General features: G+C 39.2%; 1 protein-coding gene across 2 annotated transcripts in view; it reads left to right on the top strand.

Annotated features, from left to right (window-relative positions):
* LOC149829464 (protein IQ-DOMAIN 31-like) overlaps positions 1-19,919 on the top strand; it is a 42,591-nt gene extending 22,672 nt beyond the window's left edge. The window contains exons 4-8 of one of the 2 annotated variants that reach the window (XM_090015956.1): positions 14,571-14,867; positions 15,398-15,601; positions 15,822-15,902; positions 16,525-17,563; positions 19,574-19,919. In XM_090015956.1, the coding sequence (XP_089872082.1) occupies positions 14,571-14,867; positions 15,398-15,601; positions 15,822-15,902; positions 16,525-17,563; positions 19,574-19,602 (1,650 nt within the window). In that variant the 3' untranslated portion in view covers positions 19,603-19,919. The remainder of the gene's footprint in view (positions 1-14,570; positions 14,868-15,397; positions 15,602-15,821; positions 15,903-16,524; positions 17,564-19,573) is intronic. The other variant, XM_090015957.1, reaches the window with a different exon arrangement.
* The last annotated feature ends 1,982 nt before the right edge of the window (positions 19,920-21,901 follow it).

The raw sequence follows: 21,901 nt of genomic DNA, 5'->3' as shown, positions 1-21,901 counted from the left end.
TTTGCAGTTCTAGGAACTTAATTAATTGTTTCTTTCTTTAACTTGGATCTTCGATTTTGTCGATTACTTCTAGAAGAAATTGTTCTTCAAAGGAAAGAACCCAAATCTCATTGTCTGAGTTAAAAGAATAATTATTCCTACATGTGCATTTTTTTTCTGAAGATTCACTTTCTAGTATTTGTAAAAGATTTTTTATTTTTTCTCTAAGTTCTTCTACATCTTCCTCTTCAGTTATCTGTTGTACCTTTTTCTTTTCGTCCTTTCGGAAGCATTTATTCACTTAATGCCCCTTTTTCCTGCATTTATAGCAGATATAAGAAAATTTGCATTGTTGAGGCCTTCACCCTTGGGGCTTTTGCTTAATTCTTTTTTTCTGAATCTATCTGGATTCTTATACTTCTGTCCATATTCTTTTCTTTTTATGTTGCAACGACTTTTATTATTTTTGAATTTGGGGTTTTTTGTTGAGAATCCAAATTGTTCGCAAAAATCACTTAACTCCTGCTTTCCCAAAATTTTGTTCCTTTTGATCTTATCTTTAATTTTAAGATCATTACATAGTTGAGCTCCAATAATTTGGTTTTTTTGAATTAGCTATCCTATATGTTAGGTTGGGTATGGGATGCTCTATTCACCAACTTCACTTCTTAATTGAGTTCTAACTTTCTCCACAAACAGTGGTGGCAATCCTGAGATGAATTTTTCTTTTCAAAAATCATTATTCGAATATGAGAGGTGTTATAATTTTGATAAGAAGGTATCTTTATACCATCTAAAGTCTGAAAGTCTTCTACACCTTAAATTAATGAGCTGAATCCTAATTTTCTCATATGTCTCTGACAAAATTTAGTATTATATTGCTGGTTAGGGGTGAAGATGGTATCTGCTTGATTATTAGGTACAGGGTTTCCCTCAGGATCCTCTTTTTCCTTTGTTAATATGGAAACCTTTTGCTCATTGGTAAGGTAATTGTCCCACCATCCTCTAAACTGTCCTGAGAACCCATCGATTATCAAGCTTTCTGTTTAGGCATCAGTGTGCCCTTGGGCTGTACAAGCATTAGAGTACATAAGTATCTGATGTCAGAGTGAAAATTTGGTGTTGTCATTCCATCTAAATTCCATTCCACTATGGACCTCCCATTGTATTGTGATGGTAGTGGAGTGTCTCTGTTTCCTCAATCAGAAGGTCAACATATGTGTGTCTTCTATAATAGTTTTTTATTTTGCTGGTTCTTATGACCCTTTGGGGCTTGGAAGAATAAATTTTATTTATTTCTTCTTGAGATGAGTCTGAATTTTCACCAGATGATTCTATATTAGTTTATGAGGTTTCCTTTTCTTCAGAGCTTGATTCTTCTACTTTTGAGAGGTTATTTATTGATGCTAAATTATACTCTTTAATTGATAATTTGGACAATCTTGTTATATATATATATATGGAAATGTTTTTGTCAAGTCCCATTTTTGTTATTTCCCAAGTTAGGTCCTAGCAAAAAATGTGGTTGTAGGAGTTTCTTGTCGAATCTAAACCTGTAGATGTGTTGGCAATTTTTTATTTATTAAGGATTAAGGAACATGTTTTAGATTGAATCAATTTACCAAAACAATTAGAATCTTCTATCATCAAATATTATATGATATGAGCCATTGATTTTTTACCCCTCTAAAAAAACACATATATGCTTGAAAAATACCTAGTTGAATGCATGTAAACTACTGGGTAAACTATGATAAACACATCTATTGGTTTAGATCAAACAAAAATCACAGGTAGCTACGTTTTTTGCTCGGACCTAACATTGGGCCTAACGAAAATGTGACCGGACTAGAGCATTCCCTATATATATATATATATATATATATATATATATATATATATATAGGGAAATGAAAACTTCCCCAATGGAAAACCCTCCCAAACCTCCCCAATGGACGTTTTATAGGATTTTTGGTGTTTTTTTCAAAATTCCGACCGTACAGATGTGATCTATATGCTTGTTTTTTATAGGAATCAATTCTTGGAGCATTTGATTCTGATGCATGGATAGGTTTTTATAAGTTTCAAAATCAACGACGTACAATTTTCATAAAATTTTGATGCTCCAAATACCATTTTTTTCTATCCAAAATTCATGATCCAAGTGGTCGATTTATAGTAAATCAATCATGTTGAACATATCTGTATGGTCAGAATTTTGAAAAAAATACCAAAAAAATTCTATTGGGGAGGTTTGGGAGGGTTTCGGTTAGGGAGGTTTTCATTCCCCTATATATATATATATATATTGTAACACCCCAAAAATTCGAACTTGTAAACCTTTTTAAAATGGTTTAAAAGGCTCGAAAATCCTTTTTATTTCAGAGTTTATTTATAAAATCAGCGGAAGCATTTCTTTTAAAAGAAAAGAGGGCAAGTCGACAATCTTTGGCACGTTAGCTAAAAGAGCAAAAAGACAAAGGCATAACTTGCAAATATCTAGATGAAAACATGCGTATTATAAATAGTTTTTAAGTTGTACAAAATTTGAATTTCCTTAAGAAATCCGTAACAAAAACCCAAAACGATCAAGACAAGAGCTGCGAGTGGTAACAGTGGATCCTGAAGACATCTCGCAATCGCGCCATCGTGCCATCGCCTGCTAAGCACCTAATCATCACCTTGTTAGAAAGTGGCTTTGAATACATTAGGTTCAATAATGAACCCATACACATGCACATGAAGTGCGAATAAACCTATTAAAGGGAACAACACAAACACATAATGTGCTAAAACATAAACCCACACAAGGGGCAAAAATATGACATAAAGTCATAAGTTGAATATTATTGAAGAAGAGGGTAAAAAACCCCTTACAATGGAGCAAGAGCTCCTCCAAATCTTAAAGAATACAAAGGGGCAAGCCCCTATTTATAAGCATAAAAGGGACCACCTTGGGGGCTCCCAAGGGAGACGTTGGAGAGCCCCCAACGGTCACATTTGTGATCGTTGGGGGCTCCCAACGTCTCTATTGGGAGGCCCCCAATGTGGTACAAAAAACGAAAATTAAGAAAATAAAAAACAGAAAATTAATGGAAAAATTACAATGCATATTCCAATTGGAATATGCGTAAAATGACAAATTACAAGAATACCCTTGAGGGTATTTTAAGAAGATAAAATATATATATTTATATATATATATAAATAGAGATACATATACATATATATATATATGTATATGTATCTTTATATATATATAAATATATATGTACATTTAAGGATTATATTTCAACATATATGTGTACGAGTACACATATTTTAACACCCCCCTCAATCTTTGCAGGGAAACGAAAAGATTGAACAATAAGGGCAAGACCAGAGTTACCGGAAGCGCCTAGGCAAAAGGGGAAGCGCGCTTCCCCGAAGCGCGCTTCGGAAGCGCAAAACGTCGCGCTTCCGAAGCGTGAGGGGAAGCGTCCCCCTTTTTTGGGAAGCGCGCTTCCCTTTTATGGGAAGCGCGTCCCCCTTTTATGGGAAACGCGCTTCCCCCACGCTTCCCCCACGTTTCCCCCACGCTTCCCCCTCGCTTCCCCCTCGCTTCCCCCTCGCTTCCCCATTTTTTCATTTTTTTCGCTTCCCCTCGCTTCCGGTTCGATTCCTAGGTCGTTTCCGAGACGGTTCGGAATTTTCTTCTAAGTGGTCCCACGCTTTCCCGCTTCCTAAATTTTTTAAAGTGCCTCGCTTCCCGCTCCCGCTTCCCGTATCGCTTCCCGCTCCCGCTTCCTCGACTGGTAACTCTGGGCAAGACTCCAAGAGGCTTCGGCAAGGATGCAATTGAAACTTGAAAAAGCCTTCCTCCAATTGTCTTCTAACGGTGAACACATTTCCCGAACCATCCAGGGTACTCCTCTTTGTTCTCTCTCCAAAATCCTATGGAATAACAACAAAGAACTAATAAAAAATATCTTTTCACTTTACTCAAATGGAACATTCCCAACAAGGTGCAAAATTTATGCATAATAGGATAACTACTTTAGTATGAAAAGAAAATTTAGAAAACCAAAGTTTCAAAAACCAAATATCATATTAAAGAGTGAGCGGAAACGAATTGCAAGAATGCATAATGCATTCATAAGGTCCAACATTGGACAAACACAACCCCATAATGGGGAAAAACAAAATGGTCCACTAAGGGACACCACAATAAGCCTACGAAGAGGCATAAGCTACATATGCTTTATTGAATGAGGGCCTAAAAGGCCATAATGAGCATATGCATGTACTATCATGAAATGAATTAACACTTAAAGAAAATCATTAATGAACATGCTCCAAACATACTTTAGTCAAAATGAACACGGATGCAAATGTTCAAAGGCATAATGAATATGAACTTCAAGAGGCTTTAACACACATAGATCAACAATAGAGTTTTTCACATCTTTAGGGAGAAGATCTATGACAAACAGATGTCATATGTAAGAAGCATGATTTGACTAAATATATTAAAGCATCCACCCAAGATTCAAAAATGAATATTATTTGAGACAAAAGACTCATTTTGCATATCAAATACAAAAGATGCCGAAAAACTGTAAACACTTCATATATAGATTAAATGCTAAAATATCAATTTGATTTAAAAAACATATCATAGATATGATTCACTTGTATCTAAAAACACAAGTTATGAATGAAATTTTGCAATTTTCAATAGTAGTTCATCCACTACAAGCAACTACCTCATTAGTCCTCCAAAACCCGTAAATCAAGTGTATAAGCTACTAGATCAAGAATATAAATAAAATGCCATTAAAGGCCAAATGACACACACTAAGGTGTGTAAAAATACCTCTTGTCTACATATAATAATACTTGAAATGAGTGCATCAACGACAAGAACAAGAGAATACACGCCAACATTTTCAAAAAACATCTCTTGTCTACGTAAAAATATACTCAAGATCAAGTATGTTCAGCTACTAGAACAAGAGTATTAAGCCAACCATGGGCTAAAAACACAATACATCTCTTGTCTACATAAAATGACACTTGAATTGAGTGAAAGAAGCCAACCATGGGCATACAACTCAGCGACTAGAACAAGGACACAAATGCCAACATGGACTAAAGATCACACACCATGGTGTGAATCAACGTGCCTTGTCTACATATAATAACACTCAAGACAAGTGTGTTCAACTACTAGACCAAGAGAGCAAAAGCCAACAAAGGGCTATCAACACACAAAGGTGTAATAAAATTCTTGTCTACATATGATGACACTTAGATAAGAGTTATAAAAGGAGAAGACTTTTGAGGTAATAAACTTGTAATGACAAACATATATATAAATCAAACCTTGAATCGATAGAACAATATTCTTTAAAAAGAATACCCATAAAAATAACATTTTGGAATAAACTATGTAAAAGTATCTTCAACAAGATGCAACAACCGATAAAACAATATTCTTGAAAATAAAGGTGTGAACATACGCACACCAAGAACATATGGAACACTTGTGCACAAAAGCACGAAATCACAAATGTGCAAATGCACTCATAATTTTCATAAACAATAAAAGGTTGGGCAATAATCCCAAAAACCTTGATTTTAATATACCTTAAAACATTTTAAGGTTTCAAACATCATATATCCATCACATTTATATATAAATAAGAGCATCCATAAGATCAATGGCCAACATCAAACTAGTGACACACTCATATACCAAATCATTCTAGAGTCCCAAGGTGCCCATAACTCACCTCAACCACCATTTATAATATGGTAAGTGGACAATCTAAAATGACATAACAACGAGTGACACACTCATAATTATAGATCATATACCAAATCATTCTAGAGTCTCAAGGTGCCCATAACTCACCTCAACCACCATCTATAATATGGCAATTTGGACAATCTAAAATGACATAAACACAAGGTGCCCATAACTCACCTCAAATATCTCTAATATAACAATAGGGCCATAAAAGAATTGATGCATCATATAACTTGTGATGGATAAGATAAGTACCATAAAAAAAACTTTTTCAAAGAACATAATGACATAAAGAAATCATCTTGGGATAATCAAGAGAAGAAAATCAAGCTTTTAACAAAGAAATCACAAGAACCGTAATGGTTCGCAAGGAGAGCTTTAACACAATACCCAAGAAAAGATATTAAAAAATACTTGAAAATTTATAGAATTGGGATTAAATCCCATACAAGTTTTAATATTCTTTGATTGAGATATGCGGAAACGTACAAAGTGCTATAAGCACTTACAATGTTTTATAATGATTCAACAAAAGAATCAATATCTAAATTCATTACACTTTCACCAAAAGAAATGTGCACAAAAGCTCCATAATGTAAAAATGTCTACGAAGAGACAATACGTATATGAGTACAAATACTTTAGAAAAGATGTGCATGAAGGCACTCTCACAACACTTGAATAAAGAATACGCAAAAAGCGTAATAATATCAAACATGCAATAATGCATGTATTTCATAAAAGATGCAAATGCTTGAGACTCTCAAGCTTCAATTATGCAATTTTATGCTTGATAAATGCAATTTAAAAGAAGACCATATTATGGCCAATGTAGGCATCCTTAGAGATACAATCAAGAGGTTTTGAAATCTTATGAAAAATACAAACCAACAAGTTTGTAAAGTTGCATCAATAAATTTAATGAAATCTTTTATACCAAAAAGATGTAATAGATACACTATGCATTCTATATAGTGTGAGAAATTCTTTTAAAAGATCTTTTACAATGGTTCGAACAACCTATTTATCAAAAACAATTTTTCAAAAAACCTTAGTTAGATATGTAGTTCTCGTTAATGATAACTTAGGATTCATAACAAGGATTTAGATGTGAGAGATTCTTATACAAGAATTATATCAAGATTTTCCAAAAAATGCACTAAAATCCATAAACAAGAGAGGAACTCAAAACAAATTAGACTTTATATGAGATTAAAGAGTTTTAAACAAAGATCATTAATCTAGCAAGAAATCGTATTTAAAAAGTTAACTTATAGGTTAATCACAAAATTCTTATGAAAAATCATAAATCTCACATAATTGAAAAACAATTTTGCAAAACATAAATTACTATTATATGTGATGAGAAATTGATAACTATATAACCAAGAATTATATATTTGAACAATAAACAAATTTACCAAATTTAAAAGTAGATATTTTAAAATATACGAACACGCGAAATGTGAAAGGAAATGATTCAACTATCAAAAACACTAAATGTGCAAGAAAAATAGTTTCATAATGCATAATATGTTAAGAAAAGAGATACATACCGAAAACTTCTAAAAAAAGAGAGGAACAACGAATACTTCATCATTTCTTGAGCACCACGCTTTTCGTTGCGCCAAGAGACAACCCCATCGTAATCGGGCTCTGATACCATGTTAGAAAGTGACTTTGAATACATTAGGTTCAATAATGAACCCATACACATGCACATGAAGTGCGAATAAACCCATTAAAGGGAACAACACAAGCACATAATGTGCTAAAACATAAACCCACACAAGGGGCAAAAATATGACATAAAGTCATAAGTTGAATATTATTGAAGAAGAAGAAGAAGAGGGTAAAAAACCCCTTACAATGGAGCAAGAGCTCCAAATCTTAAAGAATACAAAGGAGCAAACCCTTGAGGGTATTCTTATAAGCATAAAAGGGACCACCTTGGGGGCTCCCAAGGGAGACATTGGAGAGCCCCCAACGGTTACATTTGTGACCGTTGGGGGGCTCCCAACGTCTCTATTGGGAGGCCCCCAATGTGGTACGAAAAACGAAAATTAAGAAAATAAAAAACAAAAAATTAAGGGAAAAATTACAATGCATATTCCAATTGGAATATGCGTAAAATGACAAATTACAAGAATACCCTTGAGGGTATTTTAAGAAGATAAAATATATATATATATATATATATTTATATATATAAATAGAGATACATATACATATATATATATATATGTATACGTATCTGTATATATATATATAAATATATATATGTACATTTAAGAATTATATTTCAACATATATGTGTACGAGTACACATATTTTAACACACTTGTGCCCATAAAATGGGTTAGTTTCGTGAAAAACTAGTAGGTGCACAAGTAGACAGAAAAGTCTGAAAGAAGCACAAATAATTAACTGTGTGATGAGTAACTAAACAGTTACTGAACTAACATGAGCAGTTTATTAGCATAAGTAAAAGTCTAACTAGCACATGCTGCACGATGTAACAAAACATTTAATAATGAATTGAAATCACTGAGCATAAAACACAATTATGATTCATCAAGTGGAGTGCACAAGTTACTTTGTGTTCCATCATTAACTGGACTGCGGGTACGCGCAGACGTGACTCGTAGAAACAACTGAGACTAGTTCGGGCGTCTATTATTCTATGTATTTTGAGTAACCCGAATAGCTAGTTGAGTCTGTTCTTAAGGGGACGGCCGTTAGCCGAGAGAGGATTCCCCAAAGGCGTTCGTGGCTACGGATGCATCCTACTTCTGCAGAAGTCCAAAAGATCTACCACCTAGGATAATATCTGGTAGTCTCATCCCCTAACTCCGATGACTGGGGACACCGAGTCTTTGCTCGTAGAATGGTTGTTAACAGCCTGTCCATCGAAGTGTGTGTACCAATCCGTCCTCTCCCTTGACAGACAACAAGAAAACGAATGGGTGTGTCAGGGGTTACTTAACCAACGACCCATTCTACATGCTCTGGTCTTTTGACCCAATCGAGGATCTTACCTGTGAAGGCGATAATCAATTGATCTGTAATGTGGTTTACCAATGCGCTCATAGCACTGGTCGAGGTCGAATGACCGTCTCAACATCCGTCGTATTACTTGCATGCCATGCATGTCTATGAGCACGTTACGAGGAAGGGTTCTAGGTCCTCAATAGGAGTCTCACCAACATGATTTGCAAAGATATAATGTCATCATTCTAAACTTTTGAAATGACCGATACCATGTGCCATCTTATGGCATGTGATTTTCTCGAATCTCACATTCGTTATCGTAGTGTCAATATGCAACACAAATTTTGACACTGATAACGATAAACGGTAAATGCGGATTTCGCATGAGAAAATTACGCTCACAAGCTTGCTCGAGTCCCGAATGTTGGGTAATCTCGAGCTATGTCAGAAAAGCGAACTAGAGTAGAGGAACTACTCCTTCTGAATGCTTGATTCAGGATGACCCACTGTGATGCTTCAAAACCAACATTTGTTTGCAAAACCGTATGTTCGATATAAAAGGACTCCTTTCATCCATCGAGGCTGCAAGTTTTTAAGACAGAAAGCAGCAAATGTGAAAGCAAAAGCCTGGGCGCAAATCTCGACGGCAAACATAGAACAAGTAATGCGAAAGCAAAGGACAAGGATCGTGAAACCGCGTCATTGAGCTAAAGACAGAAAGCAGGAAATACGAAAGTAATAGCCTGGGCGCAAAGCGCGATGACAAATTAAAGACAGAAAGCAGGAAAATGCGTAAATAAAAGCCTGGGCGCAAAACGCGACGGCAAATTAAAGACAGAAAGCAGGAAAGTGCGTAAATAAAGGACAAGGATCGCGAAACCGCGTCCTTGAGCTAAAAGCATACTTATATAATTATACGTATATAAATATATATTTTTGTTCTTTCGGTCTTTAATTATTTAAGCTAGCTTCAGTTATTTAAGTCCTTGTGCAATTTCCCCTACCTCGGGGTATTGCGAGAAAGAGGTCGTCTACGAGCGTAGGTAATCGTCGATTTGGTTCGCGGGGCGCGAACGGGCTCCGTTGCGTAAGCTGCAAAGGTACGTTATTAGCATGCATCTAAGTGAATAAGGAAAACGGCAACAAAGGATTGGGGTCTCGGCTTTTCTGCAAAAACAAGGCAGGGATCAATGGTCCCTGCTGACTTGAAACAGAACGAGGTAGGGTCCAATGACCCATGCCGAAAAAGGAAACAGGTGCAGGGGCCATCGGCCCCTGCCGAATATTTAAAGAATGCTTTTACGGATCACAAGAGCCTTAAGTACTTATTCTCGCAGAAAGAGCTGAACATGAGGCAACGACGTTGGTTAGAATTCTTAAAGGATTACGATTTCACCCTTTCCTACCATCTAGGGAAGGCAAACGTCGTGGCTGACGCTCTCAGCCGCAAGGCTTCCGGTGTTTCTTTCAATCAATTATACGCTGATTGGAAGCTTTTTGAGGATCTGGTTTCTTGGAAACCATTTGCGGTCACACAACATTCTATCAGACTTTCCAGTCTAGTGGCCCAACCTGAGCTTTTAGCAAAGATTTTTGTTGCGCAAAGGATTGATGCGCAATACGTAAAGCTGAAGGCTCAAGCACAGCAGCCTGATACCCCCTTTTGTCTGAAGGAAGAAGAAAGTTTATGGCGTAAGAATCGCCTCTGGGTCCCAAATGATCCTGTTTTGAGGGACGAGGTTCTCGCGAAAGCTCACAAGTCCAGATACACGATCCACCCAAGAGGCACGAAAATGTTCAAAGACCTGCAACGAGGTTATTGGTGGAGCGGAATGAAGCGAGACGTGGCCGAGTATATCGCCAAGTGTTTGACTTGTCAACAGATTAAGACCGAGCATCAACGACCTGACGGAGTAATGCAGCATATTGAAATCCCACAATGGAAATGGGAAGACATCACTATGGACTTTATCGTTGGTTTGCCGAAGACTCAGAGAAAGCATGATGCGATTTGGGTGATCGTCGATCTACTTACCAAATCGGCACATTTCCTTCCAATTCGCCTCAGTCAGTCACTCGACAGTCTGGCGGACCTCTATGTTCGGGAGATTGTAAGATTGCACGGTGTTCCAGTGTCCATCATCTTCGATCGCGACCCTAGATTCACCTCAAGGTTTTGGGGACAATTGCAGTCAGCCTTGGGTACAAAATTGAAGTTTATCACCGCTTTCCACCTTCAGACCGACGAGTAGTCTGAACGCACGATTCAGACTTTGGAAGACATGCTACGTGCATGCATGTTGGATTGGAAAGAAAAATGGGATTCTCATACCAGTCTGGCAGAATTCGCGTACAACAACAGTTATCACGCTAGCATCGGGATGGCCCCTTATGAGGCCTTGTACGGGAAGCCCTGTCGATCACCTCTCTACTGGGACGGACGAGGTCAGTGAGCGAAGATTGGATTCTCTGGTAGTGTTACAACACTACACTCAGCAACTGCAGTTGATTCGGGAGCGACTCCGTACTGCCCAGAGCTGGCAGAAAAGTTATGCGGATCGTCGTCGTCGAGAGCTCACATTCTCGACGAGAGATATGGTCTTTGTTAAGGTATCTCCCACAAAAAGCATTTTCCGGTTCGGGAAAAAGGGGAAGCTAAGTCCCAGATTCGTCGGACCATTCGAGATCCTAGATCGAATTGGTGAAGCAGCTTATCGTGTGGCTTTACCTCCTCAATACGCTCAGATCCATAATGTCTTTCACATATCCATGTTGAGGAAATATGTGCACGACCCGTCACACATCATCCATTATGACGATGTAGACATTCAGAAGGATTTATCTTTCGAGAAAAGACCAATCGAAATCGTGGATCGTCGAGATCAAGTGCTTAGGTCAAAGACGATATCCCTTGTCAATGTGCGTTGTCAGCACCATGGGATAGAAGATGAATGTACTTGGGAGCCAGATTCTGACATTAGGGAGAAATACCCTGACTTGTACTTCGAGTAATAATTTCAATCTAATTTCGAGGGCGAAATTATTTTAAGGAGGGTAGGATGTAAAACCCAGTGTTAAAAAAAAAAATCGGACCCGGGTGGGGTCTGGACCCGACCCGGATCCATACCCGAGCCAGCCCCAGCCCGTCGAACGGGCTTTCAGGGGCTGGCAAGGAGCGACATACAGGGGCCGCCCACCCCCTGCGCCCTCTACAAAAGGAGCGAGAGAGGGGGAGGAGAGGCGTTCGAGCCTCTCCCCCGACTCTCTCTCGTCTCTCTCCCCTCTGTCTCTGCTCTCCCTCCCCGACTCCATCTCTCTCTCTCTCTCTCTCTCTCTCTCTCTCTCTCTCTCTCTCTCTCTCTCTCTCGTCGTTGAACCGACGCCGGCGAGCCCTCTCCGTCGAGGCAGCCCGACGACCTCTCACCTCCCCAGGCGACCTCTCTCCCTCCGGCAGCCCAGGTAACCCCCCTTCTTCTCCTCTCATCCCCCCCCCCCCCCCCCTTTCTTCTTCTGTGTTCGCCGGAAGGCCGGCACCCTGTCGTGCCTTCCTCTTTATTTTTCCGACAGGCAAGGGCACTCCACCCCCCTTTCCTTCATCTCCTTTAGCAGGCAGGGGGGCTCCGCCCCCTGCCCTTTTTGCTGTTCCGACAAGGGCCTTCGGCCCTTGCCCTTCTCTTTCATGTAGGGGCTGATGGCCCCTGCCCCTCTCTAGACCGACAGGGGCCTCTGGCCCCTGGCCCCTGCCTCCTCTTTTGGAAAGCCGCAGGGGGCCTTTGGCCCCTGCGCTCCCTCTCTCTGCTCATTTTTCTGGCAGGGGCCATCGGTCCCTGCCCTTTCTCTTTTTGGTAGGGGTCGATTGCCCCTGCCCTTCCTTTAAAACTAAGCAGGAGCCTTCGGCTCCTGCCTCCCTTTTTGAAAATCCAGCAGGGGCTTCCGCCCCTGCCCCCTCTCTTATTTGTCTGGCAGGGGCTTTGGCCCCTGCCCCTCTTTTCATAAACCCGGCAGGGGGGAGCGCATGGGCCAAAGGCCCCCTGCGGCTTTCCAAAAGAGGAGGCAGGTGCCAAATGGCCCCTGCCGAGCATTGCTCGACAGAACTCGGGACAGGGGCCAGCGGCCCCTGTCGGTCTAGAGAGGGGCAGGGGCCATCGGCCCCTACCTGAAAGAGAAGGGCAAGGGCCGATGGCCCTTGCCGGAATAGCAAAAAGGGCAGGGGTGGAGCCCCCCTGCCTGCTAAAGGAGATGAAGGCAAGGGGGCGCCCCCTTGCCTGTCGGAAAAATGAAGAGGAAGGCACGGCAGGGTGTCGGCCTTTCGGCGAACACAGAAGAAGAAAGGGGGGGGGGGGGGAATGAGAGGAGAAGAAGGGGGGTTACCTGGGCTGCCGGAGGGAGAGAGGTGGCCTGGGGAGGTGGGAGGTCGTCGGGCTGCCTCGACGGAGAGGGCTCGTCGGCGTCGGTTCAGCAACGAGAGAGAGAGATGGAGTCGGGGAGTGAGAGCAGAGACGAGAGAGAGTCAGTGGAGAGGCTCGAATGCCTCTCCTTCCCCTCTCTCGCTCCTTTTGTACAGGGCGCAGGGGGTGGGCGGCCCCCTGTATGCCGCTCCTTGCCAGCCCCTGAACGCCCGTTCGACGGGCTGGGGCTGGCTCGGTTATGGATTCGGGTCGGGTCCAGACCCGACCCGGGTCCGATTTTTTTTAAACACTGGGTTTTACATATATATATATATATAGCTTATGGTGTTATACACCTAATTTACATAGATCTAAGCTCTAAAAGCAAAATCTAACCATTGGATCATGTTTAGCATGTTCTATTTATTATTTTCATGTGTTAAAGTTGACTCAAACATGATGTTTTATATTATTTTTAAACCAATTTTATTATCATGAGTTTTGAGCCGTTGATGTTCATCATCCTAAAAATGGAATCTTATGGTGTATTAGACATGATAAAACCTTCTAATATAGTAAATAAACCATGCTAAACACATCTGTATGGTTAGATTTACCATTTGGTGGCTAGATCTATACAAACAAGAGTGTGCACCACCTTATGGTATGGTATCATGGTACAGAGCCACCATATAGTTTCCCTATATATATATATATATATGGTGCTAATGAAGGTATAGAACTATTTAGAAATCACCTTTTTCATTTTTTTCATTTTTTTTCCAGATCCAACCCTATGGCTGTGATCTACAAGGCTTGTTTAGTAGAAAATGAGTTTTGAATCACATGATTGTGACATATAAGGATGTTGTTTAAAGGATTCAAAAAATAACAGCCCACAATGTACCAAAATTTTATGTCTTAAAAGATCATAATTTTTACATGAAAAAACCAAGATCCATAGTTTGATCCTTAGAAAATAAACCATGTTTAATACATCTAGACGGTCAGATTGAATTGATCCAGTGCGATACTATGATTTCTAGCTCAATAGTTCTGTTCCTTCATTAATACCAAATATAATCACTATATATATATATATATATATAGTAATTCAGTTTGAGTTATTTCCTCCACATATCCCTTGCAGGGAGGCGGGCCCATTAAATGACCCAGTTCTCAGTGAGGGTTCCTCATAAAAAAACATTTCCTCCACATATCAACTTGAGTTTGATGAGTTAACATAGCATCACTTTGAACATGTCCATAGACATGCATGTGTGCATTCACCTGTCTGCTTGGATTATTTTCTTTATTTCCAAAGTTGTATTCTTCTTTTCGGCATATCTGCTTCTTTGAAGTGTTTAACTGAAAACGGCCTTAATGTTTGAGAATAATGAAGATTTTATTTGCATGTGAAGGACACAAATGACACAAAAAAATTGAGTTCTGTGAAGGCGCCACTTGCTGATTTGTCTGTGAATTCTACTTTGATTTCACAGCCAGCTCTTGTAAAAAATGATGTACATGGCTCTAACATCGAATCTGAGAATAAGACTGCTGCTGAAGTATCATGTGAAGTTGGCACCTTGGTGGCTCTAAATCAAGACTCAGACAAACCTGATGCAGCCGTTGGAACTGGAGTCTCTCATGATCCAGAGAACCTGAGAGAAGTGCAGGCTGCAATAAAGGCACAAGCAGTTTTTCGAGGTTACCTGGTATTTTTTGCTGCTTGAAAATGTCATTTAAACTGCACAAATTTAAATTGATCTTGCAGAAGTTTAGGTTTGTGTTGTTACCATATTTAGGTATTTATTTTCCCAATCAATTTTCTTAGCAAGTCCTTTGAGTATATGGTTATTCAATCATTTCATCAGGCTATTTTGTCTGATTCTTTATATCTACCATTGATGTCTTTATGTGAGTTATCGAATGTTGGCTTCTTCAGCAATCAAGTATGTGTGCTCACGTTATAGTATTTGAGTAAAAAAAAGCTGTATGCATGATTGGTATAGTATAATAATTGTTCCACCTTTTATTGCAAACTACTTTTTGTCGGTACTCTGTCAGCCTGTGAATCCTGAGATGAGAGGGATCAGGTGATTCAGTTGGAAACTAGGTCACGAGTTGGTGCTTATTTGCACAAATTTGGTAATTAAGTTAATTAACTAGCCAGTTAACATCTACGCTAGCAGATTCTATTTTTTTAAACTGCTATAAGTTTAATGTGTATAAACCAATCATCCAGGCACGTCGGGCATTTCAAGCTCTCAAGGGCATCATCAAGTTGCAGGCACTTGTTCGTGGTCATTTGGTGAGGAGACAGGCTGTGGTAACATTGCTTTGTTTGCGGTCAATAATCAAGTTGCAAGCAGTTTTCCGTGGTCGAAGGGTCAGACATTATGATCGTGGACTAACTGTACATCAGAAATTAGGTGGTGGAATGATCATGGTAATATTTATCAATCTATTATTATTATAATGTCATCTAATTTTGTGTTCTTATGTTTTATCAGTTGCATAGTTTTGTTAAAATTTCTTGTAGTGGGTGGGGTTCATTTCTTCTATTATTTTAGAGCAAATATATTTTCTATCGTCCTCAGACAGTACTGGGTGATATTTGATAATTTTAATCCCTGTTATTGTGACTAATTTTCTTCCTTTGCTGCTAGAGCACCAAGTCTTCTAATGCTATAGCAGTAAGATCATCAGCTCAGACAGAGAAGCTGTTTTCCAATGCTTTGGCCAAGAAGGTAGATCTACTTACTGTTTTCACAGCATTGTTAGTTATCCCACAGAGAAGCCTGCTATCTTAATCCTACTGTTTAAGAATTGGATGATTTTCAACAGCTATTCTACTTGGTTCCTCATGTTGGCCAGATTTTTTAAGCTAGTGCTGAGTTTGAAGTTTGACTCATCCAATGCACCTGACCAAATTCAAGAGTGTCCGGTTATTTGATCATGTCTTTAAACTTCAGCATTTCATTCCTGTTAAATATGCTGTTTCTTCCTGTGTATCTTTTTATCTTTTCTCACCTGTCACATGGACATCGGCACTGATGCAGAGTCAATATGGGTAGAAGACATGAATAATCATTTCTTTTGGAGACTAGGACAAGAGAACAATTTTTTTTTTAATTTTTCAATTGATAAAAAGTATATTTGAGATATTTTAATGTATAAAAATCTGTTTATTTTTAAAGATATTATTAAAAACTATAAAAAGTATAAGATAATGTTGGTTGTATCATAGCATGTCATGTGATGTGTCCATGTGTCATGTGTCATGTTGTATCATGAGTCTCTATATAGCCTTATGACAGTCTCACCTATCCTGTTGGGTCATCTTACCATTTGTTTTTGCATTTTTTGTAGCTTCTAGCTTCTTCCACAGTGAAACCACTGCAACTTTACTATGGTCAGGCTGAACCAAACTCAGCTTGGAGCTGGCTAGAACGTTGGACAGACTTCCGTTTCACTCTGCCATCTGTCCAGTCGAAGAAGGGAGTTGATTTGAAGCTTCAAAAATGCACCGTGCCTCATACCACAGAAAATGAGACCAACAGGTCGAAGCGGAATGTACGAACACGCCCAACTGCACACAGTGATTCTACTGTGACCAATACCAATTATTTTGAACCTGAAAGATCAAAGAGGAACATGAAGAAAGTACTTGCACAGCCTGTTGATTCAGCTCAGGAGCCTCAGAGTGAGCTTGAAAAGGTTAAACGGAACTTGAGGAAGGTGTCTTCAAATCATATGACTGATATCACTTCAGATCGTCAGGTGGAAACTGAGAAGCTGAATCGCAATCTGAGAAAGACTTCAAATTCCCCAACTGAGCTCCAGGATAATGCTGCAGCAAATTCAGTTGAGAAGAATGGGAAAGCCATACCTGTGCTTCCTACTGAGCACCCTGAGCCAAAAGCAGTTTCTCAACCGATAGCAGCAAATGGGCTGGCAGATTGCCCTCAAATTGATAATCCAGTTGAGCTGAATGTGAGTGAGGTATCAGAACCAGTAATTCCACCAGAAAACAATGTCAAAAATGAAAATCTCTCTGCAATAAATGAGGAGCTAAATTCTCATTCTAAGGACGATCAAGTGTGCCCTGATGGTCAGAAAACCAGTAAGCGACGGTCTTCCTTTCATGAAAATGGGTTGAATGGCACCCCAACTCTACCTAGTTATATGGCAACAACTGAGTCTGCCAAGGCTAAGCTACGTTGCCAAGATTCTCCAAGGTTTGGTTTGGATGTAGCAGAAGTAAATGGTGTTACCAGGCGTCATTCCTTGCCTTCGATTTCAAATGGGAAAGTGAGCTCTCCATCCCCAAGGATGCAGAGACTTGTACAGTCCAGTGGTAAAGGAAGCATTAGAGATAGATCACTGCAGTCATCTCGGGATGGAAATGGTAAGCTACACTTGAATCTCATAAGTTATTATCATGTTCTGGAAATTTGTCTGTTTTTTATGCTGAATTTTGGGAAAATAAAACCAGAAAATTTCTACCGTCAGTTTCTATTTTTTCGACCGTTTAGTAGATTGGCTCTTAGAAAATTATACCTGGTTGGGCAACTGTTGCTCATAAAAGAAGTCCAAAGTCAAAGGTCACTCAGTTTCTTTTGTTGATTCAAAGTTTTGTCCACTCCAGCTATGGAATTGGCCAGGATTGATTGAGTTGGAAGTTCATATTAGTTTCTGCTTGTGTTGGTGGTTCAACTTGACCCATGAATGCTTCAAAAGTTTTTTTCTTTAAAATTTTTTGATGGGTAATGCCCTCTGTTTTTCCAAGTTTTGGAAGCAGAGTTTCTTAGACTTAGAAAACGTGCTGCATTATATTTAATATCTTCTTCTACGTTGAAAGTTTTGAAATCCTTGTGAAAAACTATTTGAAAACCTTGTGAAAAAGCTAACCTTTTAATAGCATAGAAAATTGGGGAACTGTAATGTAGTCCCTATGTTCATATTTCATGAAGAAACAGTAATTATGGTGGTTCTTTTGAAGATTCTTTAATTTTAGAGGGGACCTTTAGCATCCTCATATTTGTGCCTACTTTTTTGGTCTGCTAATAAATCATTACCATTTATGATGTGTAGGAAATCCCATCTCATTGAACTTTCCTTTCTTTTACACTCATTTCATTGAAAGTTTTCTTTTCAGCTAATTCTGGTTATTCGTACACAACATTGTATTGGAAAAAATCCCTATTTTAGTATGTTTACACCGTTTTAACTTTTTGACATTTTCAAATTTTATTTTCCTGCTGGATTTGCTGATGATTAGTCTCATTTAGCTCTTTGCCTTTCCCAGGCCTTGGGTGATATATATATATATATATATATATATATATATATATATATATATATATAGAGAGAGAGAGAGAGAGAGAGAGAGAGAGAGAGAGTAGCTGCCTACCTCCCATTTGGCCTATATGGGCCAACGCCCCTGTGAAGTGCCTGCAAAAAAGGTCTTTAGAAGCGGTTGTGATGTATGGCCCTGGGGCGTTGGCCAAGGTTGGGCAAGTAGGGATTTGACAGCTACCCCCCTTCTCTCTACCACGCACCAGAAGCCCATAGCTTGGGTATGTCGGTAGGTGACCACGGATTTCCAGTGCTCTTCATTGCAAATAGATCACATCTATGAGGTCAAATCAGAAAAAAGAAGCAAAAAATGGAAAATGAAGACTGTCCATTCCCTCCTACTTGAGTAGAAGAAACCAATCACTAACATATATATATAAACCAATTTTGAGCTCTGGTCAATCCTGCTTCAATATGTTATACTCAAGCAGTCTTATGAATCCACTCTACTTGGCTTGTCCTATCACTGCCTATCTGATGCTGTTATAATCTGATGGTACCAGCTAGGCAACCTGTGGTCTGTCCAACTGAAAAACATATCCAAGTCTAGGGCTGTCAACGGGTCCGGTTTACCCAGACCCGACCCAAACCAAACCCTACCCTACCCTACCCTATAGGGTCCGGGTATGGTGATAAACAAGTAGACCTGATTAAAAACCGGGTCCGGACCTGAAGGTCCGATTAATACATGGACCCGGTATAGTTTGTGAAATTTTATACCAGACCTGGACCCGACCCGAGTTCCGATTAAGACCTGCAATTTTTCAATGTAACAATGATAAAAAATATGGTTTTGCCGGGTATGGGTCTGGTTCATGTGGTTCTTATCAAGTCCGGGTATGGTTTTTCTTATAGTAGACTCGATTAGATCCGGGCCCAAACCACATAGCATACCCGCTTCCACCTATGTCCGAACCAAACCCAACCTGTTGACACCCCTTTCCAAAACTTTTATATTGTTTTATAATTTCTGCAATCTTAGGATCGCAATAACTTTTTTGACTCATTTGACAACAATACATATTTCTTACTGTGCTTGCTGTACATTGTTGTTATGCAGAGAAGGTTCATCCAGAGTGGAGGAGGTGAACTGGACCCTTGATGTATTCTCGTGAGATGGTAAACTTCTTCTGCAAGTGTAAATTGTTCTAAAGAGGTCTAATACTGAGCTCTGATGTACTTCCTGAAATGGGTTGGTGTTTGTGCGTTGAGACCCTATCATTGCATTTTCTAAGGCTTGGGGTGTTTCGGCTTATGTAAAATTTGCAAAATTTTAAGGTTTGATGTGGTTGTTCGGTGTCGATGTTTGGTTGCTCAGTTTCTTGTTTATTTAATATTGAAACTGCAAACTCAGACGACCCTGTAATTGTGTGCTTCTGAAATATTGAAGATTTGGTTTTTTAATACATGGTTTGTAGCTTGTGACTTATCTATCTGGGCAACATTTGGAGTGCCTTAGTTTCCCTCCTGCAGAATAAATCTTTCTTGCAAGCTATTATTAGGAAGGTCATATGTTCTTTACTCTCATATATGGTCCCATAAAATTTTGGCATCTTCTGTGGAAATGTTTTTGGGAAAATTGTGTTACACCTGCACGTGTCTAAGATGTAACACCTTTTTTAGATGTGATGCATTGATCAGTGCAGGTAAAGCCTAGTAATTCTAGCTTTCATCTTGATTTTTATTTTTATTTTTATTAATCTTTTTAATAGTTCCTTTTTCCTGTCGCTTCTCATTTTTGAGTGACAAATTACATCCATCTCAAATGCCAAGTGAGTACAATTAGGCAATGGGTGCCGTGTACAGAATGTATAACATGTAAGCGATTGTTGCTCTGTCATATAATATGTTACTCCCTATTACCAAATCCATCAACTATGGAGATTCAAGTTGGCCATTTTGAAACAGTCAAGATATGCTTTCCTTTTCTAGATCAAGCACAAGCAACTCAACACCACTCTAACTTTAGTCTTGTACCACGAGTGATTGGATTTGCAAGATCTGAAACGTGTTGGTAAACAGACTTTTCTCTTGATGATTGGTTCTGTTGCACTATATGGGTTTTGGATGAATTTCAAAGATCTGGAATCAGCTTTCCAACACCCATGTTCCTCAGTTTTTTTCGATGAGCATCGTCATATAAAAGGACTTTTTTCTTCAACATGAATTCATCGGGTGTTTGAGAGGGCTTGGAAAAACCTTTGGGTGCTATTGTTTCTTGGGTACTTGTACTTGTGACTATGCCACCATTTCCCTTGTTCGTTTGGGAGCCCAGGTATGGCAAATACGTTAGAGATGGAATGTGATGGTTTTCTATCTCCCGTTCTCGACTACAACCTCTAAAAGGTTTCTGTTATGGATGGTAAGTGAACCAATCCGCTCATGACTTGGTTTGGATTGGCTCATCACAAACTCGTTGGAGATCAGTTCGTACAGCTGGCGAGCCTAACCATGATCAGCTTGTTTCACTATAATGTGTTGACCCTGAACACAGGGTGTTAAGCTCGGCTCAGCTTGGCTGACTTCATATATATATATATATATATATATATATATATATATATATATATATATATATATATATATATATATATATATATATGTGTGTGTGTGTGTGTGTGTGAAAATACAATAAAAGATAAGATTCAGAACGAGGAGATACGTAAGAAGGTAGGTGTTGCACCCATTGAAAATAAGATGCGAGAGAATCGTTTACGGTGGTTTGGACATATTCGGCGAAGGCCTAATGATGCTACAGTTAGAAGGTTGGAGAAATGGGAAAATATATTAGTTAAAAGAGGTCGGGGTAGGCCTAGGAAGACTTGGATGGAGATGATAGGAAAGGATATGAATGCTTTGAACCTCACCGAGGACATGGCATTGGATAGAAATGATTGGAGGAAAAGGATTCATGTGGAAGACCCAAAATGAATTTCTTTTTTGGTTCATATCGCTGACCCCAATTGTTTTGGGATGAAGGCGTAGTTGTTTTGTTTTTGTTGTGTGTGTGTATTTTGTGTAGAAATAATGACATTTTTTACAAGAGCTGAGATCGAGCTCGGCTAAACACGAGCATGAGCTGAGGCACAATCTTAGTCTACTGGTAAGCGAGTTGATCCTGAAGACACCTTGTCTGGTTTGCTCAGCTCGTTTACCAGTCCTAGTTGCAGTTGCCATCTCCATTCCTTTTGAACGCAGTCCATACCTGCCTCATACCTGACTTCCAAAGAGGCAACGGATATGGCTTTCTTCAAGGCTCTTCCAAATCCTGGATTTGGTATTTCATTGCCATCTGCGACCTCCCAAACAGAGGCTTAATCAAATCGGTAGGTCAGACTCAGCAACAATAAGCTATGAGCAACTTGGCTAAGCCTTCTGAGGTTGTCTT

The sequence above is a fragment of the Nuphar pumila genome, chromosome 8, assembly GCF_984573655.1.
Source record: "Nuphar pumila chromosome 8, dmNupPumi1.hap1.1, whole genome shotgun sequence".
Classification (NCBI taxonomy): domain Eukaryota; kingdom Viridiplantae; phylum Streptophyta; class Magnoliopsida; order Nymphaeales; family Nymphaeaceae; genus Nuphar; species Nuphar pumila.
This window is presented reverse-complemented; position numbering and strand designations above follow the sequence as displayed.